Genomic DNA, 21,418 nt, shown 5'->3' on the forward strand with positions numbered 1-21,418 from the left:
TCCAACCACGAGCAAAGAAACACGTTCAAATCGAAAAAATCGCTAGGAAGAAGGAAGAAAAGAGAAGAAAGAAGAAATGAGAATGAGAAAGAATGAGAGATGCAGCAGGTACAATCTGGATTAGATCTAATATTTGCGAGCACCATGAAGTGTGCTAGCAAATTTGCGAGCACATTTGCGAGCACTACAAACTGTGCTAGCAAACAGCAACCAAATTTGCAAGCACAATTAGTTTACACGCATTTTGTCGGTGTTTGCTACCAAACATGCTTTTGCTAGCACCGTGTGCTCGCAAAATAGCAAGCATAATTGGTTTGCTCGCAAAAGTTGTCGCAAATTTATTTGCAACCATCTATTTTGCATTTTGGTCGCTGATTTGGTCGAAATTCTACCAGATTTTGCAAGCACATGATGTGCTTGCAAATTTGTGCTTGCAAACTAGCGTTTTTTTTGTAGTGCGATATTCCTGTTATAAATTTGAGGAAGCAAAAAGTTTTGTTGGGTTTTTATGATAAGTAACGAATCTACAATATATTTCCCACAATATACAAAAATTACATGTTATGCATGCGAGCAAAATAGTTAAATAAACATTTAAGTAGAAAACAAAAACAAAATGATTGTATAATATCATGATTTATAATAGGGGGCTGAATTTATATCTTCTCACAAACCATGAGAAACAGAAACAATTGATTCATCCCTTATTTGTTAAGGAACATTTTTTATAAATTGCCGGAAAATGTTCCTTCAATACTATTGCTCCTCATGGAAAAGAATAACGATTAATGGTTTAAGAAATTAAAAAATAAAAATGTAATAAGATAAGAAACAACACCCATACCATTCGGCCTTGGAAAATACATTTCACGGAAATGACATTTGTTTTGTCTCCATATTTAGTCATTTCAAAAATACTTACAAACCAGACCCTGATAACTGATATAGTATTGCTAGATTTTAGATCCTGAAGAAACGTAAATTTCATGGCTTCAATTTTTTTTTCTCTAGGAATATCACAATGTTTGGAACATAATAATCATACAAAAAATGCATGCAATAGACTAATATGAATATATAACTATTGGTAAAAAGTGACATAACCATAAGATAATTTTTTTTTCATTCGGCAGAGAATTCGTAATGCAATAGGAGAAGGTGAGAAAGTAAATTATATGCTACCCAATTATACATATTTATAGATAAAAAGTGTACATTGAAATTGATGCAATTATAACATGATTGCATCCTATAATTTAATTTACGTTGAAAATTGATTTGAATGAGTACTTATTAACTTCTATGATACAGCAATAGTGAATGTCATTTTTATTGCCATTTAAATTCAATTTATGTTTTTATATTGTATGAATGTAACTGCCAATCATAAATTTAGATAATTGTAGGATGAGTCTAACGATTTCACCATTACCATTGATTCATGACACTCAAATTACTAATTAAATATTGACCGTTTTTAATGCATGCTATTAACGGACATTTTTCTTTCATGACGGTTACAAAACATGGTTTTCTTTTAATCACCGCTCAAAACTATAAATATCCAAAATCACACCCACAATTTATAAATATTTAAAAATGACCCAAAACTCGTCTTTTATAAACAACAATCCAAAGAATAATATATTGGTAAATTGTATATAAAGAGTAATTTTTCTAACATAAATAATTAATTGTAAATAAATTACGAGGACTGTACTTAGATGTTAGTATTTTCCTAGTAGAGGTTTATCATGTATTGTGGGCCGGTATAGCTAGAGAACTCGATGAATATCTCGAGTTTAAATGATATTTTGTCATAATCCATTCGATTCCTTTTCACACTCATAATTAAATACTCATTTCCTTTCAAAATAATTGGGACATTTCTTTTGGACACGAGATTTAAGAAATTAATGTATTAAAAGTTAAAGAGGAAAAAATAATAAGGTTTTTGCCCGAAAAACAAATGACTTTACTACATTAGGACAACTTAAAAAAGGAATACGACTCAACTACGTTAGGACGGAGGTAGTATGTAGTACTACAATTTAGAAAAACTTAATTAATTATATGTTGGCTAAGTTAATCAATGCAAGAAGCAAAATTATAATATTAATGGCTAACTTAATAAAAATTAAGTATAATGTTAATGACCAATTGGCGCTAGTTGATCGTTAAAATTATATATTAATGACTAATTATAAATATGTGTAAAAAATGAATTGATCGTTAAAATTGAAAAATTCCATCACTTTTTGGATTAGCATATATGGATCAAGTTAAGGTTTAGATCAAAAGCCATAAAATATAATATGTTGATCTAAAATCATATATAACGTTTTTTTGGTTTAATAGTATAAAAATGGACTATAGTGGAGTATCATAAATTTAAATAATTGTACTGTGTAATAAAGGTGTTTATTACGTGACATAAGTAACTAATTAGTAAAATGCTCGTATTATATAACATGAATTTCATTTTAATTAGCTTAGAGCATTAATTTGGTTTATATATAACATGAATTGCAAGAAGTAGTAATTGTTAATATAGGTAAAGTAGGCAATTTATATATATGTGTGCGTACCATTTGTAAGATTTTTAATATCATGATGCTTACATTACACGCAAAACGTTCCAAACTTTGAGACTCAGAAAATTCTTCGACGTATAAAAAAATTTGCCAAGTCATAATAAAGTATACAAAAGTCGAAGTCGAAAGCTCAGAAAGTGATGTTTTATATTTAACCTTTGTATTAGGGAACATAATCTAAATATCTAGAAAAAATAAGTGTGAAATCAAATTCTGAGGATCCAACAAATAACGCATGGTTTAGCCTTTATGTAGGCATTTCCTCCGTTCCAATTCTTTTTTTTAAAAAATGTTCATGTCAAAAATTAGAAGGCGAGCTATAAATAAAGATGAAAATAAAATTTAAAAACAAAAACTAAATGAATTTTAAGAATTTAAATAGGTGCTGTGATGTGCCAAATAGTATGATGCCTCAGTTGGCAATTCCTATAGAATTTAAAAACAAAGAAGATATAGTCATCATTTAACCATTTAAAACCAATGATGATTAGTGGAGTAGTAATTTATTAGAATGATGCCTAAAATCAACGCATCGTCGTACATACATCTAACTCAAAGTGAACCTTCAACCAAATTTATTTCACGCTCCAATTGAGACTTGTCTCAACTGGGCGAAGGGTGGTTGAGGAGGCATCAGAGCTGGGCTCCCAACGACACCAACTCTCACCGTTTTCGACACAAATTTTGTTTCTCGAATCCATTATTTAATGTTTGTGGTATAGTATAAAAAACTGAGGTAACATGTGAATAATCGAGGTATGATATGATCCATGGTTTATTATTGTCTACCAATTATGTCTTTTACTAGTAATTTTTAGCAATTTCAATAACCTAAACTATTTTTCGAGGATAGCATTAAATTAGTCTCTATCCGTCTTATCTTGACTCTCATAAAATGACAATTTGATCTCTTAACTGGTTGAGTCTTCCTCCCTCTGTAGTATATAAACCAAGATCTCCCACAAAATATCTTATACATCTAAGTCTCCTACGACTTGAGAGATACTATTAAATATGTCTACTATAACCTCGTATGTGGAGCCTAGGTATAAGTCATTGGAGTCGACGGCAACATGTGCGGTCACCATAGTTTGCTTCGCGTTGGTTGCGATCTCCATCCGCATTGAACACCTCATTCATCCCGCTGAATTGGTAAATTTAATTTTGTGCGACACGCTCGACCTGAAGTTAGTTATCACACATCACTTAATCATAATATCGATATTGATAATAGTGACGATTTTGATAATGGATATGCTCTATTGATTTGACTACAGTGGTTAAAGAAAATGAGAAGTTTACTGATATGTGAAGCTCTAGAGAAGATCAAAGCAGGTAAGTTTGTCTCTAAAATATCACTAGTTGTTGCTTGATTTTAGTATCTAAACTAATTATTTGAACATTTGTGCTAAATAATTTTTTTTTCACTTTTTTAGAGCTTATGTTGCTTGGGTTCATATCGTTACTACTGACAATGACACAAGACAAACTTTCTTATATTTGTGTCCCAAAGAGTGTTGCAAATTCTTGGCATCCTTGTAGGAAGACACATAAGAGAAAATTTTACTATGATCCATGTCGCGCTAAGGTAACCTTTTAATTGTACTACATTCGTCCTTAAAAAATAAGTATCAACAACTGTACATTAAAATTCATATTATTTCCAAAGTTTCTATTTTTAAAGGACGAGAGGTCGTACTGTTTATTATACTGTAGTAGGTTGTGTACAACTATTGCAGGGTAATGAACAACTCGTTTCAAAAGATGGTGTCCACGAGCTCCGTATCCTCATTTTTGTACTCGCACTTGTTCGTGTAGTCTATTGTGTTGTCACTCACGCCTTCGGAAAACTAAAGGTAATTAACATTCACCGAAAATTTTAATACTCCCTCTGTCGACCAAAATTAGTCTATTGAAGTAGACTAATTAATAACTGGGTCTCACTATTTTTTAATTAGTGGAAAATTTATTTTGAATTAGATGAGGCAGTGGAAAGCATGGGAGGATGAAACAAAGACGGTTGATGAGTACCGATACTGTAATAGTTAGTATTAAGAAAATACTAAATTAATTTGTGAAATAATAATTATTGGTGTTACGTAATTTTAATTTAGTATTTTAATATATTGTTGGTGTAGATCCGAAGAGAGTGAGATTTGCAAAGGAGACCTCGTTTGGACGTAGCCGCTCGCCTCTTCTTCTCTGGATAGTAAGATTTTCCATTTTTAATTTGCTATATTATTATTATTTGTTCACTAAACATAAATATTTCTAGTAAATAAACATTGATTACCATACTGCACTATCCTGATTATTTTGAACTTGTATGTTGATTACCTTGTAACACATTATATTGATTATTCTGTAAATCCACAATCAACTCTCCATTTTTGGCAGGTGTGTTTCTTCAGGCAGTTCTACCCAGCAGTTGCAAAAGTGGACTACTTAGCACTTAGACATGACTTTGCAAAAGTAAGCTACGTTATTAGACTAAGATGCTACATTATTACACTATAATGTTATATTGTTTTACTAAAATAGTACTCCATCCGTCCCATATTTGGAGTCACATTTAGTTATGGCACGGGTTTTAAGGAAATGGTGGAGTGTGTAATAAATGAAGTGAGATGGTGGAGTGTGTAATAAATGAAGTTGGTTGAAGGTAGGGATGTCAATTCAACCCGAAACCCGTAGGCCGGCCCGAACAACCCGATAATATGAGTGGGTTAGGGCTGTAATTTTATTACCCGAATATAAAACGGGCTAAACGGGTTGGCCCGAATGGGTTGGTGATTAAACGGGTTGGCCCGAACGGGTTGCGGGTCGGCCCGATGGGTTGTGAGTTTTAATTATAAAATATTAAGTTTTAAGGGTTTTTTTATATTTTTGAATCTCCAATCTTCATTCTACACAATCATTAGTCTTATTCAATTTTCATTCTAAACTTTTCTACTAGATCACACAATATTAGCTTTCAAGTTCCATCTCAATTCATTATTGCATCGTCCCATCATCTGCCACTAGTGTCTTACCACCACCAAAACCAATCAAGACAAAATTAAGGACTAACCCATCAAAATCTTAATATATTTATCATTTTAATAATGATTCATGTAAGATATGATTTTTAATTTTCATAAAGAATTAGTTACGAACAATATCATAATAATGACACGAACACAAGCTTTAATTTATATTGTAGTTGATCGAGATGAAAGGCTTCTTTTCAAGTACTCCCTCTGTCCCCCATTAGCAGTCACAGTTTGACCGGGCACAGGTTTTAAGAAATGTAAAGAAAAGTTGATTGAAAAAGTTAGTGGAATGTGGGACCCACTTTTTTATATTGGTTTTATAATAAAATGTGAGTGAAGTGAGTTAGTGGAATATGAGACCTACTACCATTTATGGTAAAAATGAAGTGTGACTCTTAATTGGGGACGGACCGAAATGGAAAAGTGTGACTCTTAATCGGGGACGGAGGGAGTATTATAGAAGAAAACTATGAAAAATTTGAAGATTTTATATGATTCTAAACTAAAAGAAAAAAGTATCTAAATTTAAAATTATTTTATAGAAGAAAATTTTGATACAAGAGATTATTTTCGAAAACTTTTAGGCCCGAATAGCTCGATGGGTTAGCCCAAAACCCGACGGGTTAGGGTTAGGGTTGAAAATTTATGACCCGAAAAATTCATAACCCGAATGGCCCGCACCCAAATAGCCCGGCGATCCGAGTGGGCTGGCCCGAACCCGAACGGGTTAGCCCGATTGACATCCCTAGTTGAAGGTGTGTCCCTTTTTTACTTTTTGGTTTTTTATTTTTATTTTGGTTTATTTTAATGTAGATAATGACATTTTGATGTAATTTTGATGAACAATGGGATAAAATTGTATGATCAAATATGGAAAATTCTAAATGTGACTCTAAAACTGAGACGGACTTTTATGGCAAAATGTGACTCCAAAACTGGGACGGAGGAAGTACTACATTATTAGACGACACGTGATATTAATTTAACTGTTAGATCACAAGATCCAATGGACTAACAAGTGTTTTGTTTTTCAACTATCCGAAATTTAGGAACATGTATCGCCTCAAGTCAAGGAATCATTCGATTTCCAAAAATACATCAACAGAGCACTTGAAGAAGATTTCAAAGTCATTGTGGGAATAAGGTTAGAAAGAACCAAAAAGTTCTTCTTTTTCTAGCAACATTTTCAACTGATTCTTATTTTTGCAGTCCTGCATCATGGTTCGGTGTTGTCTTGTTACTCCTCACCAACACCAATGGTTAGTTGGTCCACTTTTTCCTCTTCATTTTTTCTAGGCTAATCAGAGTTCATATTTCTCGTAAACAGGGTGGTACTCGTACTTTTGGCTGCCATTCATCTCGCTAATTGTGAGTTAAACACGCATCAACATGTAATTAACATCTCTGTTTCTTACGGATCAAGAATCTCTAACATGATGAAATTATCAGATAATACTGTTAGTAGGAGCGAAATTGCAAGTGATCATCACAAAATTCCAAGGCAACCTTTTAGTTCGTCCCACCAAAGATCTTTTCTGGTTTTGTCGCCCTCAACTTCTCCTTTTCCTCATCCGCTTTGTTCTTTTTGAGGTATTTCTTGTTCATAACCAGCTATTTTGATTCATTATATGGTTTATGTTTCTTGATTTATTCTTTTGCAGAATGCATTTCAGATTGCTCTACTGGCTTGGAGTTGGGTGAGTTGTTGAACTGTTCAAACAAACAATATTTATGTTATTTCCAACATTTATTCACAAAAAATAATAAAACTGTGTTCATTTTTTTTTTCAGTATAAATTTGGATATGCATCTTGCTTCCATGAGAATCTTGAGGATTTGATCATACCTAGTGTGATGGGGTACATGTTTCTTTCATTACAAAATGTCTTGATTCATCAAGAAATACTAATGTTGTGCTTCTTTTGTTTTGGCAGTGTCGTGATACAAGTTTTGTGCAGCTATGTCACACTTCCTCTCTACTCTTTAGTCACTCAGATGGGATCAAATATGAATCCAGTCATTTTCAGCGATGACGTGGCATTGGGGTGGCCGCCAGTCAACGGAGAGTCGAACACGGAGATGCATGGTGGCGGGAGAAGACAGACGGCCTCTCCCTACCACCGTGAGAAAAAAAGAGACTTCAGTTATTGAGATGGAAAGGGATGTTTGATAACTCCCGGTCCTTAATCAATTAAATTGGTTGTCAACATTATGATTTTTGTTGAATTGGTCTTAAACAGTATACTATCAACTAAGCAAAAATAGACCAATTTTGAAATAACAAGTTTTAATACGGAATTGATTAAGTAAGACATATAGCAAAAATAATTAAATTATTGTTAGTAGAGAATGAGACTAACATTTTTAAAGAAAAAAAGTTTTCTTATTTAGAATTTGTCAAATTTAAGGAACGTTCCACAATGGTAAAACTATTCTATGGACGGAGGGGAGAGAGTATATACCACGAATTTCGTTGGCATTTAAATTAGGTAGATCCACGATGCTTACAAGCAAACCACCATCTCATTTTCTCAACATCATCTGTACTCTAATTAGTATTTCTGGAAATCATATCAACCCTATGCATGGGTCTCTACATGAGCTCGCAATGAAGTGTGCACCCCACATTAATCTCCGGCCAGCTGCATTGCCGCAAATTTTGTATCTATAATACGTATGTATCGTGTTCAGATGAGAGTTGGGATATACATGAAATGTGTAACACATCTTTATACGAACTTAAATATGCAATAAAATCTACAATATGCTGCTTCATTAAGTAATTGGGAGAATAGTGTTTATTTGCAGCCAGAATTTGGGCAATAAAGAGAGAGTAGAAAGTAGATTAGCTTGTAAAATAAGAGTTTGGCACCGACTCTTCAACGCATCTCAAATAATGGAACATACATCATACAAGAACCAAAGTAATTATAGCTCAAATACCTATTCTAACAAGATTGTACACTCCAAAAATGACTAAGAAGAAGAAAAATTGAAAAACTTCAAAGAAGTTAAGCAAACATGTCTTCAGTTAAAAACAAAGTCTCCGCCAGACAAGGTTCGGATGGATTGTGAAACTGCTCGTAGTTGAGCTGTCTACAAGCTTCATACAGAGCAATGCCAACACTCACAGATAGGTTCAGACACCTCACATAGGTTTCAATCATAGGAATTCGTACAGTGCCACCCCCCAATGGCTCACTCGTGCAATCATCCAGCGCTTCAGCAGGCAACCCACTAGTCTCTGATCCAAATACAAGCCAGTCGCCTTTCCTATAGGTGAATTCCTTCATAAGGAAAATTAGAGGTTAATACAACAGTAACTGATTAATTGTCAAGAAGCAAAAGGCAGAACTGTGGATGAGGTTTTGATGGAGGGTCGAAGGAAGAGATGCCTGCAATGTCAAGTTGGTCTTAAATGAGTCCAAAATAGTGCAAGCGTGCTTGGAGTGTACATGACTAGGGCTAGAAAAAATGGGTCAGGTGGCAGCTACTGGAACGTGGGCATGGACAAAGTGAGAGTACCTAACTATTTTGAGAGTGAATATGCCTCAATGCTCAAACAGAAAAAGCAAATAATGTATGAAAACTTACTGAGTGGATATTTGTCCCTCGCTTTGTAAATGCTAGTAACCTCTTTTCGCCTTCCTAAATAATCAAGAAGGCATCTTATGCTTTTAGTAGAAAAAGTAACACGCAGACTTTCTATTAGTTCATTTCATTTAAAAGAATGACAAACCTGTTTCTTGAAGTACTCCCGAAATTCTGGCCATGAACTATGCACCTTCACAACTACATATCTAAGTGGAGAGTTAAAAACTTTCAAGTACTATTAGTCACAGACATAAGAAACTCAAGAACTTAAAAATTGGAAAGGGCTTTGTTGATGCAATTATGACCAGCTCAAGCTCAATGATCGAAATTATTAATTGAGGATGAAAAACTCACATCTGGGGAAAGTGTTCTCTATAAATTTGAAAATGCACACCTATTCCCTTCATACTAAATTCAACCATCTTTAAAATTACTTGAACTGCTCGATACATGACAAACATCAGCAGAAATTAGCAAAGGATACGGCCAGTAATCAAGCCCTGCACGCTTTAACTTTACATCATCAACCTGAAATCCCAGTGGCTGAAACGAACGGGAAAGAGTGAAGAACTAAACTAACTAGGACAACCAAGTAGGTAGATATTGCAGTTTGTTACAAGTACTTACCTCAATTAAGTGCAGTTTGACAGCTGAAGCAGCACATGTTCGAGCTATGGACCCTGTGTTTCCAGGAATCTGTCAAGGACAAGACCAATCCAAAATGAGACCTCAGCCGTTCAAGTTGCCTCCAGTTCAGATGTAAACATCAATTTCAGATTTCAGATGATCTATAAAAAATGCACGTTAACAAGATATATCTACCAAGAACTTGCCATGAAATATTACATGGCCAAGACGAGAAGACCTGTAAATTCCAGCAAACATATTTGGTGTATCATCTAATGAAATGCTAAATTATGAAACCAAAGCATAACATCTATACCAGATTACCATCTTAACTGCACCTAAAGTCTATCATTTCTCTCTTTGATAAGTAAACAGGACCTGTAAGCAGATAGATACAATGGCACCAGCGGCAGAGACACACATGGAGATGATGGGGCAGTTGCCCTACCTCAAACTTAATTTATCTATACCCTAGTTCTATTACAAAATTACCTAAAGTTGCCCCACCAAATTTTTAACGAGTAGGAGTAAAAATACAGAAATATATTTCAAAATAAATAAAAGAATTATAACTTGTTCCTTTCATTCCATATGTGTTGTGAGAGAATAAAGAACAGTGAGTGAGAAAAAAGAGTAAAATCAACTTCATATTCTCAAACTTACCTATCTCTTTTTGTGTTCTCTTCTTAAATCTAATACCACTATTCAAAATCTTCAACCAAGTAAGCAGTTGGAATTGATTATATATTCAAAACAAACAAGCATTAGCTGCTAATGCTAAAAGCTGCTTGGGAATTATGGAAGTTTCTCCCTGTAGAACAGTCAGCTCAATCAATTAATGCCATATTAAGCACAAGAGCAGAGATAAATAAAAGACCTGCGGCGACATTAGCACCACTTGAAGAAATTCCTTCTTCGACGAAACACTGGGTGGCGCCACCGCAGCACCGCAGCCATGAGCTCGACACCTTTGAGCTGCAATTGAAGGATTAGGGCACAGAGGCAGGAATTGCAGAATCGAAATAGGATGAGGTTAATTACACGAGGTCACGTAGCGCAGACTGAGAGAGGAAACGCGACGGAAAGGGAGAGGAGGCGGAGCTTTGGAAGAGAGGCGGAGGAGGTGAAGAGATGATGAGGTTAGGGCCCTGAGGCCCGTTGCATCCATTCTGCAACAAGATATTGGCGGCCCGTTTCCGAATTATCCGAATATACGTTGGACCTGTTCACAAATTGTATTTCTGTACCCCTGGAGTTTTTTATTTTATTTTATTTAATATTTCGAAATATTAAATCAACTTAAGTTTGCATACTTTTCATTTTGGGTTATTTCTGGCCTTATTTATATGTTTATAATTGATGTTTCTTTGCCGTTTTTGTAATTATCCAAAAGATTTTAATCAATGTTTATGTGCTCATTTTTATAAGTGATTTTTTAACAGTATGCTTTATAATGAATAAAAATTTAATATTATATAAATTTATGAAAGAAATATAAGATCATCCCTGTCTGTACTCTTATTTAAGAGTGTTTTACACTCCTTAGGTAAGAGCACGACACTCACATTCGTGCTCTTCCGCAAGGACAAGCTCAAGGGTCCCACCATTCTATTATTCAATTTAAATACTTCAATTACTAAAAACATTTCTACAATATAAAAATACATTAAAAAATAAAAATTACATAATTAAAATCCTAAAAAATTAAAATTACATAATTATAATCCTAACAAATAAAAGTATATGATTAAAATTCTAGAAAATAAAAAAATACATAATTAAATTCATAAAATTAAAAAGACCCACTTCTCGTTGCCGGATTTAGCCCAAATGTGTTTGATTAGGTCTTTTTATAGCTCAATGTGGGTTCTTGTATTGCGCATTGTGTGTCTTGTTTCGATCTTCTCGTTCACCATCGTATGCACACCTCGGCGTGGGGGAGACCTCGCGGTTGAGCTTCCGGGTTCATCCTCGTCGTAAAAGTTAGCCACCATCGGTCCTTCGTCAGCTATAATCATGTTGTGCAAGATAATACACGTGTACATGATGACGACGATATTCTTGAAGTACCACAGCCGAGACGGGGCCTTCATAATGTTGAATCGGCCTTGAAGGACCCCAAAAGCTCTTTCGACATCTTTCCGAGCAGACTCTTGACGCTGCGCAAAAAAGAATCCATCTCGGGTCTTGCGGATTGTTGAACGTCTTCACGAAAGTCGACCACCTTGGGTAGATACCATTGGCGAGATAGTAACCCATGTGGTATGCATTTCCGTTGACGGTGAAGTCAATTGCCGGTGCTACACCATTCAAAACATCATCGAAGAGTGGTGAAGAATAGAGCACGTTCAAGTCGTTGTTGGATCCGGCACCACTGAAATATGCATGCCAAGTCCATAGGCGGTAGTCGGCGACCGCTTCAAGGATAAGCGTTGGGTCGCCGCCTTTATGGCTGCTTAAGTATTGCCCCCTCCAAGCAGTCGGACAATTCTTCCACTTCCAATGCATGCAGGCAATGCTGCCTAGCATACCGGGAAAACCGTGGACTGTTTCGTGAAGATGAAGCAACCGTTGACAATCTTCGGTGGTGGGTGCCCGAAGGAATTCCTCGCCGAAAGCAAAACGAAGATGCAAATACTCATCGAAGAGGTCAGCCATTTGCCCAGTAGCAAGTTGTCGGATGGCACAAGTACACTTTTGCAACGCCGAGAGACTTTGCTGACCGGTTGTGTCTACACCTGATTGAAAGTATTCAACACGGACGGACAATGTATTGACAATACGCATAAACAACCTTTTTGACATGCGAAAACGACGCCCGGAAGTAATCTTCTGGAAACCGCGGCTGGTCGGAAAAATAGTCGGCAACGAGCCTTTCGTTGGCTCCCTCCCGATCAGCACGGATGTAGCGGCGGCGTGTTGATCTAGTTGGTCGAGGAGGAGGGGCGGGGGTATTGGCGGCGATATAGGCTTCGTAGGCGGCACGATATTGTTCCTGGTATTCTTGTTCTTCGCGCTACGCTTCCGCAATGAGATCGCTGAAATCCATTTTTGAATTTTTTAGAGAAAGTTTGAGTGAGATAGGAAGATGTAGATGATTAGTATGAAAAAATATGAATGAGAGATAATTTGATGTGAAAAGTGGATGATGAATGTGTGTATTTATAGATGATTTTGGAATTAAAAAAATTAAAAAGTTCCAAAAAAACGTCCATAAACGTCCATATATGTATATATATATATATGTATTTAATTTTTTATATTAATTTTGAATTAAAAAAAAGATAAAATCAAATTTGCCAACGACACGCATGGCGCCACGTAAGGCTGCTCTGCGGCACGGACGTGCTCTTATTTAAGAGCAGCGCCGTGCCGCTGACACGGACGGACAAGGTGCCGCTGCGGGTGCTCTAATGTGTTGTGCATTGCACTAGTGAGAGAAATAACATAAATGTTATATAATTACTATAAAATCATGTCATAACTGATGAAATTCAAAAAGGTTTTTTCATATGACTTTTTATTTATAATTTCCATATAATGGTATTGTTTCTAATTTTATTTAATTAATTTATAATATTAAATCAATGTTTCAAAATATTTTAGTTCGTGCATAGCACAGGTATGATACTGGAGTAGTTTATTTAAATAATGCTACAGTATTTTCAAACAATCTATTTCTCCGAGGAAAAGGGTAAATAGAGAGGTAAAGAGAAATAACTACCATATTTACCTCTTTTTCATAAAATTTAATGCTCCAAGAGAAAGATTATTTGAGGAGGTATTATACCTTCTTTTATTTTAAGAAGGTATTATTACCTCTTCCTGATAGAAAATGTAGTCTTTTACTTTGTAAGAAGGTCTAATAGCTTTTTTGAGAAGGTAAATGAAAAATAAGTACTAGAGTAATAAAATTCACTTTTCACCTTCCAACTTATCAAATTATGTCAACTAAATATTATGTTGGAATTGTCCTTGGAATTTTCCATTGGTAATTCTAATTTTTAGTCGGTAAATAGTTTTATCGGCAGAATCTTCCGTCGGTAAAACAATTTTAGCTCTTGACTACGGAAATTCCGTCGTTAATTCATTAAATTCATCGGTGACACCGTTTTCCGTCGGTAATTCAACTTTTTTTTATTCGTTATTACATGAGCTAAGGGTTTTATACACTTCATTCATATTTTCAATAATTGTAATGCTAATCAATAAGTAACTACCTTCTATAAATGAATTAACATAATGCAAAATAGTGAGGATCATGATCAAGGAATGCAAAAACTAGCCCTTGCATAAGTAAACTAGAAAAAGATTCAAAACTAGGAAATCAGTTTGTTCATATGGATTTCTTGAGTTCCTACACATTTCCTACCTCCCTTTTAGCCTGTTCTGCCTTGAGCCTCTCAGCAGCCAACAACCTTTCTTCAAGCGCACGGGCGCCTCGTTCCCTACCAATTTCAGCATCAAAACAGAACATGTAAACAACCTTGAACATTCTCTTATTCTAATCGTGTGACTCACACAATGCATATTCTTGAAACTCAAGTCATGGACTCACACGAGAAAAGCAAATATTCGTGAACATGCTTGTAGATGACAACAGGATCGTTAAGAAACCTTCTAACGAGCGTGGAGTGGGATTACCTTCTCCTTGATGCCTCAAGAGACTCTGGACCAGGCAATGCGGTGTCTACAAAACTGTGGTCTTGAGAGGGTTCGAGTCTCCTTCCACAAAGCATCCGTTCAAAAATTTTTGCAGCGGGATCAATCAACGGTCTGCATTTAAATTCAAATTATGTTTTGAATGAATAACCATTATTGAACCAGCAGATACAAAGGGAAGTGAAGGTACTACCTTAAAAATACGGGGAAGAATGTGGAGAAAGCAAAGTCATCACTCGGATCACCTTTCATGTTCGTCTCTGGTTTCCTTTGCCAGTATCTAAGGTAAGTCCAACCCATGTAGGTTCCACATATCAAGGTAGGAAGGTATGCTGCTGTTTCTGTCACTAAAAAACTTACAGCAACAGCAAACAAGATTACCAGGGACGGAAGCCACTGCAAGAGCGGAGTGTTAAGGAGCCATTAGACTTAAACGGGCACCAGAGTCAAATACTCGGCCAAGAAAACTACTGAAGAGTGAAGTTCGTACTTTTGCTTTAATCTTTAAGAAAGACAACTCTTGATCAGGTACTATTTGTTTGATGCCAACTAAAAGCCCGGATAAGATCCCTTGGAATCCTGAAATAGGTTTGTAACTGCAAAAGGGATATCAGGGAAAGGTGGAGCATTATACGTTCATGAGAAATGTTGCCCGTGCACCACTTACTTACAGGTATATTTCCTCCCTCGTAAAGTAGTACATGGAAATAGCAGCAGTGAAAATGCAAAATGATGTTAGGAGGTTAACTACAAAGATGAACTTCAAAAATTCCCTCGCCCCCCATATCGGTTCAAGCATCCTCCCTACAAAAAGAAGACCGACTATGTTGATAACCACCTGCAAAATATTAACAATCTTTCGGTAAACCAGAGAAGAAACCCTAAGAAAGGGGACAACAATAAGGTAAAATATATGATTAAATACCCCATAAATTGTTTGTTCGACAAATCCAGCTGTAATGAGATTCCAACCAAAAGGAATAGTCCTACATTATCAAAAGGGCAGCAAGTTTGTCAGAGCTTTTGAGTTTTTATTTCTTTCGTAAACATTTAACGAAGCTCGAGGATACAATTATCCTTAATAGTTTAGCCTCCCCCTTAATAGAAAGTTTTATCAGTAGAAGCAATCTACAGTGATTGGATTTACCACATTGACATATCATACTCGGAAACTCTTAAACTGAATCGTCCTGAAATTAATCTACATATTGCTCACAATCTGCCCCTAAGCAGAAGAAATTTCTTGTATTCACACCTTATGATTCCTGTTCTTAGGAGAGACTTAAGTATTCCCATCAAAATCCATATTTATAACAGATCTTTTATAATCCTAATGACCATCAGTAACACCTTAATTCATCCCCCAATTATCCATCTAGTGCAACTTACTCCCACATCCTAATTGGCACCCCACCCTCAACTCTCTAGAGTTAGTCCTTATCATATATCCGATTTGGCCTATGGACGAATATGCAAGCACGCATTTAATGCTTGTTTGAATAATAGCAACTATGTTTCCACTACTTCATGCCAAGAAAAGTTGGGATAATCAGAAATAAAAAGATGTCATTTTGATGAGAGTAAAAAACTAAAAAGAAACAAAAGCAACCAAACAAACCCCAAATCATACTCAAAGAAATTCAAGAAAACCACCATAACACACCCTCAAAGCCATATAGACGGAGCTCAAAAAATTGAAACAATAAATAATCACAAAAAAAAAGAGATGAAAGAGCAAAATTAGAGTACTTGGCAGGGATGAGAGCAAGATAAGAAACAGCAGTAGGAATCTGCACAACAATGTGGCCACCTATTAATACCACTGCTAGCCCCTTGCATAGCTTTGTGAATCCAGGGTTGATGTTCATTGCTCCCTATTTAAACCCACCAAAAAAATAACCTTTTTAATTCTGGAAAATGACCAATTTAATATTGCTAAACATGGAGATTGTATATATATATATATATATATATATTGAAGAATTTGGAAATGATTGCTTACTCCTAAGAGCTGTGAAGCGCTCATGGTTCTGAAACAGGAAATTAATAGTTCAATGAACCATGCTGAGAAATGATGGAGAAGAATTCACGATTTGGCCTTAGATTTTGGAATTCATATTCCATAATGCGAAATATTAAATATTTGGGGTAAATATGAATTTCCACATTTTAAAAGGATAACTATGCAAATAACAAGCTATATAAAAGCCGATAACCGAATATGAGTTTGAATAATTTCATTGAGTGCTCAATTTCCATTTGCATACAAAAGATTAGAATAGGTAACAATCTCAATCTTCTTAATCCAATACATTCCTCACATTTTTAAAGTATATTAATTTCGAGTAATAATTGTCAGTCTGATATGTTCTGCATTTGAGTTGGCATATTACCTGTTCGATTAAATTCCCCAAAGAGATTAACAATACGATTCTTGGATACTTCAGTCATGTTAGAGTATTATCGCGATGTGGGTTGTCGTTGATAAAGTTTTCCTTTTTTACATGAAAGGCGTCCCAGAAAGTTGAATAAGTTGGATTTCAAGAAAAAAATTGGAAGCAGCAATGGCTAAGAGCCACCATAGTAAGAGAATCTTGGCACCACTAATCCGCGTCAGCCGTCTGTTCTCTACTGTTCCCTTTGATCCTCCACCCCTTTCAACGCCTCGTCGAGTTGTTGTGACAGGTAATTCCCATAAATGAGATCTAAAAATTGTATCTTGGAGGGAAATAGTGTGTTCCAACTAGGTAGGGGGAGGTTTTGCTGGGAAGTAGATTTAGTGCTTTCGAGTATTTGAACGGTGGGGAATGGTTTTGTTATGGAATGTGTTCTTTGTGCCATATTGGTTAGTTAAAATATTTGGAGCTAGTATGGAATGCAACAATATTTGTATGGTCTTTATTTCTGAATGAGGATATGATGCAGATCAAAGTATTGCTTCCAAGATAATATGTTTGCATCTCGAAAAGGTCATGACTGCAACTAAGTTACTATTCGATTGGCACTAACATGAAGAAATATTTTAGTCCAACTATGTGCACATGACATAATTATTTTTGTAAATTCTAGTGTGTATGAAATATTAACTATTAGTGCTCTCCATAATACTCAGTATTGTTTTGGTTGACAGCTGGCTTCTTATTGAATTTCTGATGCTACCTTAATGCTAAAGTACACTATCCCTTGTCATGTACTCATACTGTGATTAGGTCTAGGGATGGTAACTCCTTTAGGCTGCGGGGTGGAAACCACCTGGAAGCTTTTAATAGACGGGGATTGTGGTATTAGGGCTGTAACGGTTGAAGATCTAAAGATGAATGGTTTTGATAGTGAGACACAACAACAAACCTTTGATCAATTGACATCAAAAGTTGCTGGAGTTGTACACTCTGGGTCCAACCCAGGTGAATTTCATGAGGATCTATGGCTTAACTCTAAGGTAAAACTCGTTGGTGGTTGATTTGGTCTATTTGTACTGGTGAATCGTCCATATAGGTATTACAACAGAAGTTTCAGTTTTTGGTTTTAGTTTAGGGAAAAAAAAAAGTTCTATGATGAGAAAAAGCAAACAAGTTTGGGCTGCATTCACATTGCCTTTGTTTCATGAGCTGGACCTAAAAATCTTGATTTATAAGATTTTTACGTTTTAATCTCCTCAGGATCATAGGTCGATTGCTAGGTTTATAGGCTATGCATTATGTGCTGCCGATGAGGCTCTAAGAGATGCAAATTATATCCCCACCGAGCAAGATGAGAAGGAATGCACGGTACTTTATCATTACTGATGAAGAATTGTGTCTGAGTTCTATTTGTGACTTCTCATTTCTGACTTTAAGATTCTCAGGGAGTCTCCATAGGCGCAGGAACTGGTAGCATTAGTGACATATTGGATGCTTCAAGAATGATTTGTGAGAAGGTTAGTTGGCTGCTTTCTCTGTATGCTATTTTTGTTTGCTGATTAGTGGTAAAAAAAATCTTCGCAGTTTGAAAGTTCCAAATGTATCCCCAATTGCAATCATGCAAGATCTTCCAGCATTATGTCATTCTGATTGAGATAAATAAAAATATTTTGCGGTACTTATTCCTAAAATGATTTTTTCGTCAAACTTCTTTTTCTGAGTGCAGAAACTGCGCCGGCTTAGTCCATTTTTCATTCCAAGGATACTAATAAACATGGCTTCTGGCCATGTGAGCATGAAATATGGATTTCAGGTATGCATTCGGGTTTTTAAATAACATGTCAAATTCAAGAGAATCCTTTGCCATTTGGGATATATATGGGATTATAATACTAAAGTAGCTTGTTCACGAAATAGAAGTTGAAAAAATGAAAGTTCAGTTTGTAGAAAATTCTAAGATGCTAGTTATACACAATGACTGTGGTTGAATAACCACTTTTCATGATACAAGAAATAGTTTTGTATATCCTAGTTTTGATCTCGAATCTAGGGACCAAACCATGCTGCAGTAACAGCCTGTGCTACCGGGGCACATTCTATTGGAGATGCTACCAGGATGATTCAATTTGGTGATGCTGATGTTATGGTTGCTGGAGGGACTGAGGCAAGCATTGATGCTTTGTCTATAGCGGGATTCTGTAGGTAATACTTTACTGCCATTTCTCCTCGATGCAGTCTTACATCTCACTGAGCTTAATAGAAGGCTGGGTAAAAAGCTTAGAAAATACGAGTCAAATAATGTTCTCCTCTTTAATATGAGTCAAATAATGTCTACCATAGAAGCTTGGGAACTCAATGCTACCATATCCTACCTTTTAATACCTTTTTACCGTTGTTTCCAATGCTTGAATATGTTATGAAATTTAGATTCAAGTCTCATGCATATGCTATATAAAATTGTAAAAGCAAGTCCACTGAAGTTCCCGTGGTATTTTTCGGAAGAGTTGAAAATAAGTATTAAAAAGTCACAGAGCCATCAAATAATGCTGTTTTGTACAGGTCAAGGGCACTGACAACCAAGTACAATGATGCACCTGGAGAAGCCTCAAGACCTTTTGATTGTGGCCGTGATGGATTTGTGTAAGTAATGGCTGCTATTGCGTTTGATATGTATCTTTTCATTTTTAGAGTTGCTTCACATCTAGCATCCTAATTATGTGCCTGAAACAGAATAGGTGAAGGTTCCGGCATCCTGGTTCTTGAGGTGAGTGGTATATCTAGTACACAAGCAAAATCTATGTATCTGTCTTAAGGAGAGATATGAAACCTTTACCGCAATCCTTAATTTATAAAAGGAACTCGAGCATGCTAGGAAACGAGGAGCAAAAGTGTATGCAGAAGTCCGGGGTTATGGGATGTCAGGTGATTTCTTCAACTTCCAGATTTTCGAAAATTTCTACCATGCACTAGCCATTTCATGGATAATTGGATATTGTTCATCTCCTAAGGTGATGCATATCACATTACTCAACCACACGGTGACGGAAGAGGAGCAGTTTTGGCCATGTCACGAGCTTTAAAGCAGGTATTAAATTCACATATCGTGATCATTGATTAAAACATCTACACTCTTTTCTCTGCTTTTATTATGCTAATGTAATTCAAAAGGCAAGTTTAACCCTCTCTGTTTCTATTGTGTTCTTGTTCATACTTATGAATCATGAAAGAGAACCAAGTTACAATCATTATTTGGTCATTGATACACGTTCCGTGTTCCTTTCTGTGGTTGGCAGTCCGGTCTGAAACCTGACCAGGTGGATTACATCAACGCACACGCTACTTCCACTCCTTTGGGTACTTGAAATCAGTAACGACATTCTGAACTTTTGATAGCAGTGTGGTGGTTTTTATAAACTCAGGCTAACTAGTGGAATCATGCAGGCGATGCAGTGGAAGCCAGGGCGATTCAGTCTGTATTTGGCAGTCATGCAGCATCAGGGAATTTAGCTATTTCCTCCACAAAGGTAACCGAGTTCATGACTCAGTGGCTGTCTTGGCTGCACTGCAACTTGAAAGCAACATTCTGTGGACATTCAATCTGAATACATTTTAGTTATTGATGAAACCTAATCTCTATTTTAATGGTGATTGGATGACAGGGTGCAACGGGGCACCTCCTCGGTGCAGCAGGAGCTGTTGAGGCAATATTCTCCATACTATCGATTCACCATGTAAGAAAATTAATGTTCATAAACTTTATATAATACAGTTATGCTCCATGCTGACAGTGAGCATAATTTATGGTTTTTGAGTTTGATTTGCTAATACGTGCTGCCTTCGTTGCAGGGGATTGCGCCCTTGACTCTCAACATCACTAAACCAGATCCTATTTTTAGTAGTGATTTTATGCCTTTGAGTGCTTCAAAGAAGATGAGCATTAGAGCGGCCATGTCAAACTCTTTTGGCTTCGGTGGAACGAATTCGGCTCTGCTCTTTGCTGCTTTGGATTGAAGAAGCACATTTGCTGTAGTATTTGTCTACACTTCCTCATCAGTCATCACTCAGGTTTTGGTGTTCTTGATCATAAAAATGTCAGATGTGTTGATTGGGTATTTTATTTCATTCCTTTTTAAAGCCAATCTGTTATACAGAATTCTGAGTCTGAAATCAGCTCTGATGAGAATATTTTCTTGTTGAAATTCGGAAATAAATTTGACTAATTCAACCAATATCTATTTAGCTTGTGTGGGTTTGGTATCATAGAAATGTAGGCTTAATTTGGATCTCATACGAATTGCAAAAATTACTTATCGAAAATTGGCCACACAAAAATTACTGTGAGTGCTACAATAAATTACAAGACATATTTTTTAACAAATTTAGAAATTATATTCCATTCAAGATATTGTCTGATTTTTCACACTCCCTCATTGAACCTCCACCATGGAAACAACCACACAATATCTGATTAGTTTATACACGTGGACCAATAACATAACAGATACCAAAA

The 21,418-nt window shown here is 35.8% G+C and overlaps 4 protein-coding genes across 6 annotated transcripts; 2 read left to right on the forward strand and 2 right to left on the reverse strand.

The window, feature by feature from the left end:
- The first annotated feature begins 3,388 nt into the window (after window positions 1-3,388).
- On the forward strand, window positions 3,389-7,877 carry LOC125215613 (MLO-like protein 2). Of its 2 annotated transcripts, none has more exons than XM_048117082.2 (14): window positions 3,389-3,746; window positions 3,872-3,929; window positions 4,031-4,182; window positions 4,334-4,450; window positions 4,575-4,638; window positions 4,733-4,803; window positions 4,992-5,066; window positions 6,676-6,770; window positions 6,836-6,885; window positions 6,954-6,994; window positions 7,076-7,216; window positions 7,300-7,323; window positions 7,418-7,485; window positions 7,561-7,877. In XM_048117082.2, the coding sequence occupies exons 1-14, from the start codon at window positions 3,609-3,611 to the stop codon at window positions 7,775-7,777; spliced, it is 1,311 nt and encodes a 436-aa protein (XP_047973039.1). In that variant the 5' UTR covers window positions 3,389-3,608; the 3' UTR covers window positions 7,778-7,877. The 2 variants fall into 2 exon arrangements, with proteins under 2 accessions (XP_047973039.1, XP_047973036.1); XM_048117079.2 differs by having other exon boundaries at window positions 3,452-3,746; window positions 7,288-7,323.
- A 594-nt stretch (window positions 7,878-8,471) lies between these two features.
- Window positions 8,472-11,081, reverse strand: AGL26 (tRNA (cytidine(34)-2'-O)-methyltransferase). Its single transcript, XM_048117086.2, has 7 exons — window positions 10,889-11,081; window positions 10,725-10,822; window positions 9,848-9,916; window positions 9,705-9,763; window positions 9,366-9,426; window positions 9,221-9,274; window positions 8,472-8,913 (listed from the first exon to the last, which is right to left on the reverse strand). Exons 1-7 carry the CDS (start codon window positions 11,013-11,015, stop codon window positions 8,638-8,640), a joined length of 744 nt encoding a protein of 247 aa, XP_047973043.1. The 5' UTR covers window positions 11,016-11,081; the 3' UTR covers window positions 8,472-8,637.
- Window positions 11,082-14,040: 2,959 nt separating this feature from the next.
- Window positions 14,041-16,658, reverse strand: LOC125215614 (rhomboid-like protein 19). Its single transcript, XM_048117084.2, has 8 exons — window positions 16,512-16,658; window positions 16,259-16,383; window positions 15,435-15,495; window positions 15,181-15,347; window positions 15,000-15,105; window positions 14,703-14,905; window positions 14,492-14,623; window positions 14,041-14,295 (listed from the first exon to the last, which is right to left on the reverse strand). The coding sequence occupies exons 1-8, from the start codon at window positions 16,533-16,535 to the stop codon at window positions 14,205-14,207; spliced, it is 909 nt and encodes a 302-aa protein (XP_047973041.1). The 5' UTR covers window positions 16,536-16,658; the 3' UTR covers window positions 14,041-14,204.
- A 78-nt stretch (window positions 16,659-16,736) lies between these two features.
- LOC125215612 (Beta-ketoacyl synthase) lies at window positions 16,737-21,139 on the forward strand. 2 transcript variants are annotated; one of them, XM_048117078.2, is made up of 15 exons: window positions 16,737-16,791; window positions 17,021-17,194; window positions 17,719-17,948; window positions 18,169-18,276; window positions 18,354-18,425; window positions 18,635-18,721; window positions 18,959-19,110; window positions 19,468-19,548; window positions 19,639-19,672; window positions 19,764-19,830; window positions 19,917-19,993; window positions 20,202-20,262; window positions 20,350-20,432; window positions 20,568-20,639; window positions 20,755-21,139. In XM_048117078.2, the coding sequence occupies exons 2-15, from the start codon at window positions 17,074-17,076 to the stop codon at window positions 20,917-20,919; spliced, it is 1,410 nt and encodes a 469-aa protein (XP_047973035.1). In that variant the 5' UTR covers window positions 16,737-16,791; window positions 17,021-17,073; the 3' UTR covers window positions 20,920-21,139. The 2 variants fall into 2 exon arrangements, with proteins under 2 accessions (XP_047973035.1, XP_088923743.1); XM_089067617.1 differs by lacking the exon at window positions 16,737-16,791 and having other exon boundaries at window positions 17,067-17,194; window positions 17,640-17,948.
- The last annotated feature ends 279 nt before the right edge of the window (window positions 21,140-21,418 follow it).

This window comes from Salvia hispanica, chromosome 3 (genome assembly GCF_029641045.1).
Source record: "Salvia hispanica isolate PSC_SH4W2 chromosome 3, Shi_PSC_v1, whole genome shotgun sequence".
NCBI classification, from domain to species: Eukaryota; Viridiplantae; Streptophyta; class Magnoliopsida; order Lamiales; family Lamiaceae; genus Salvia; species Salvia hispanica.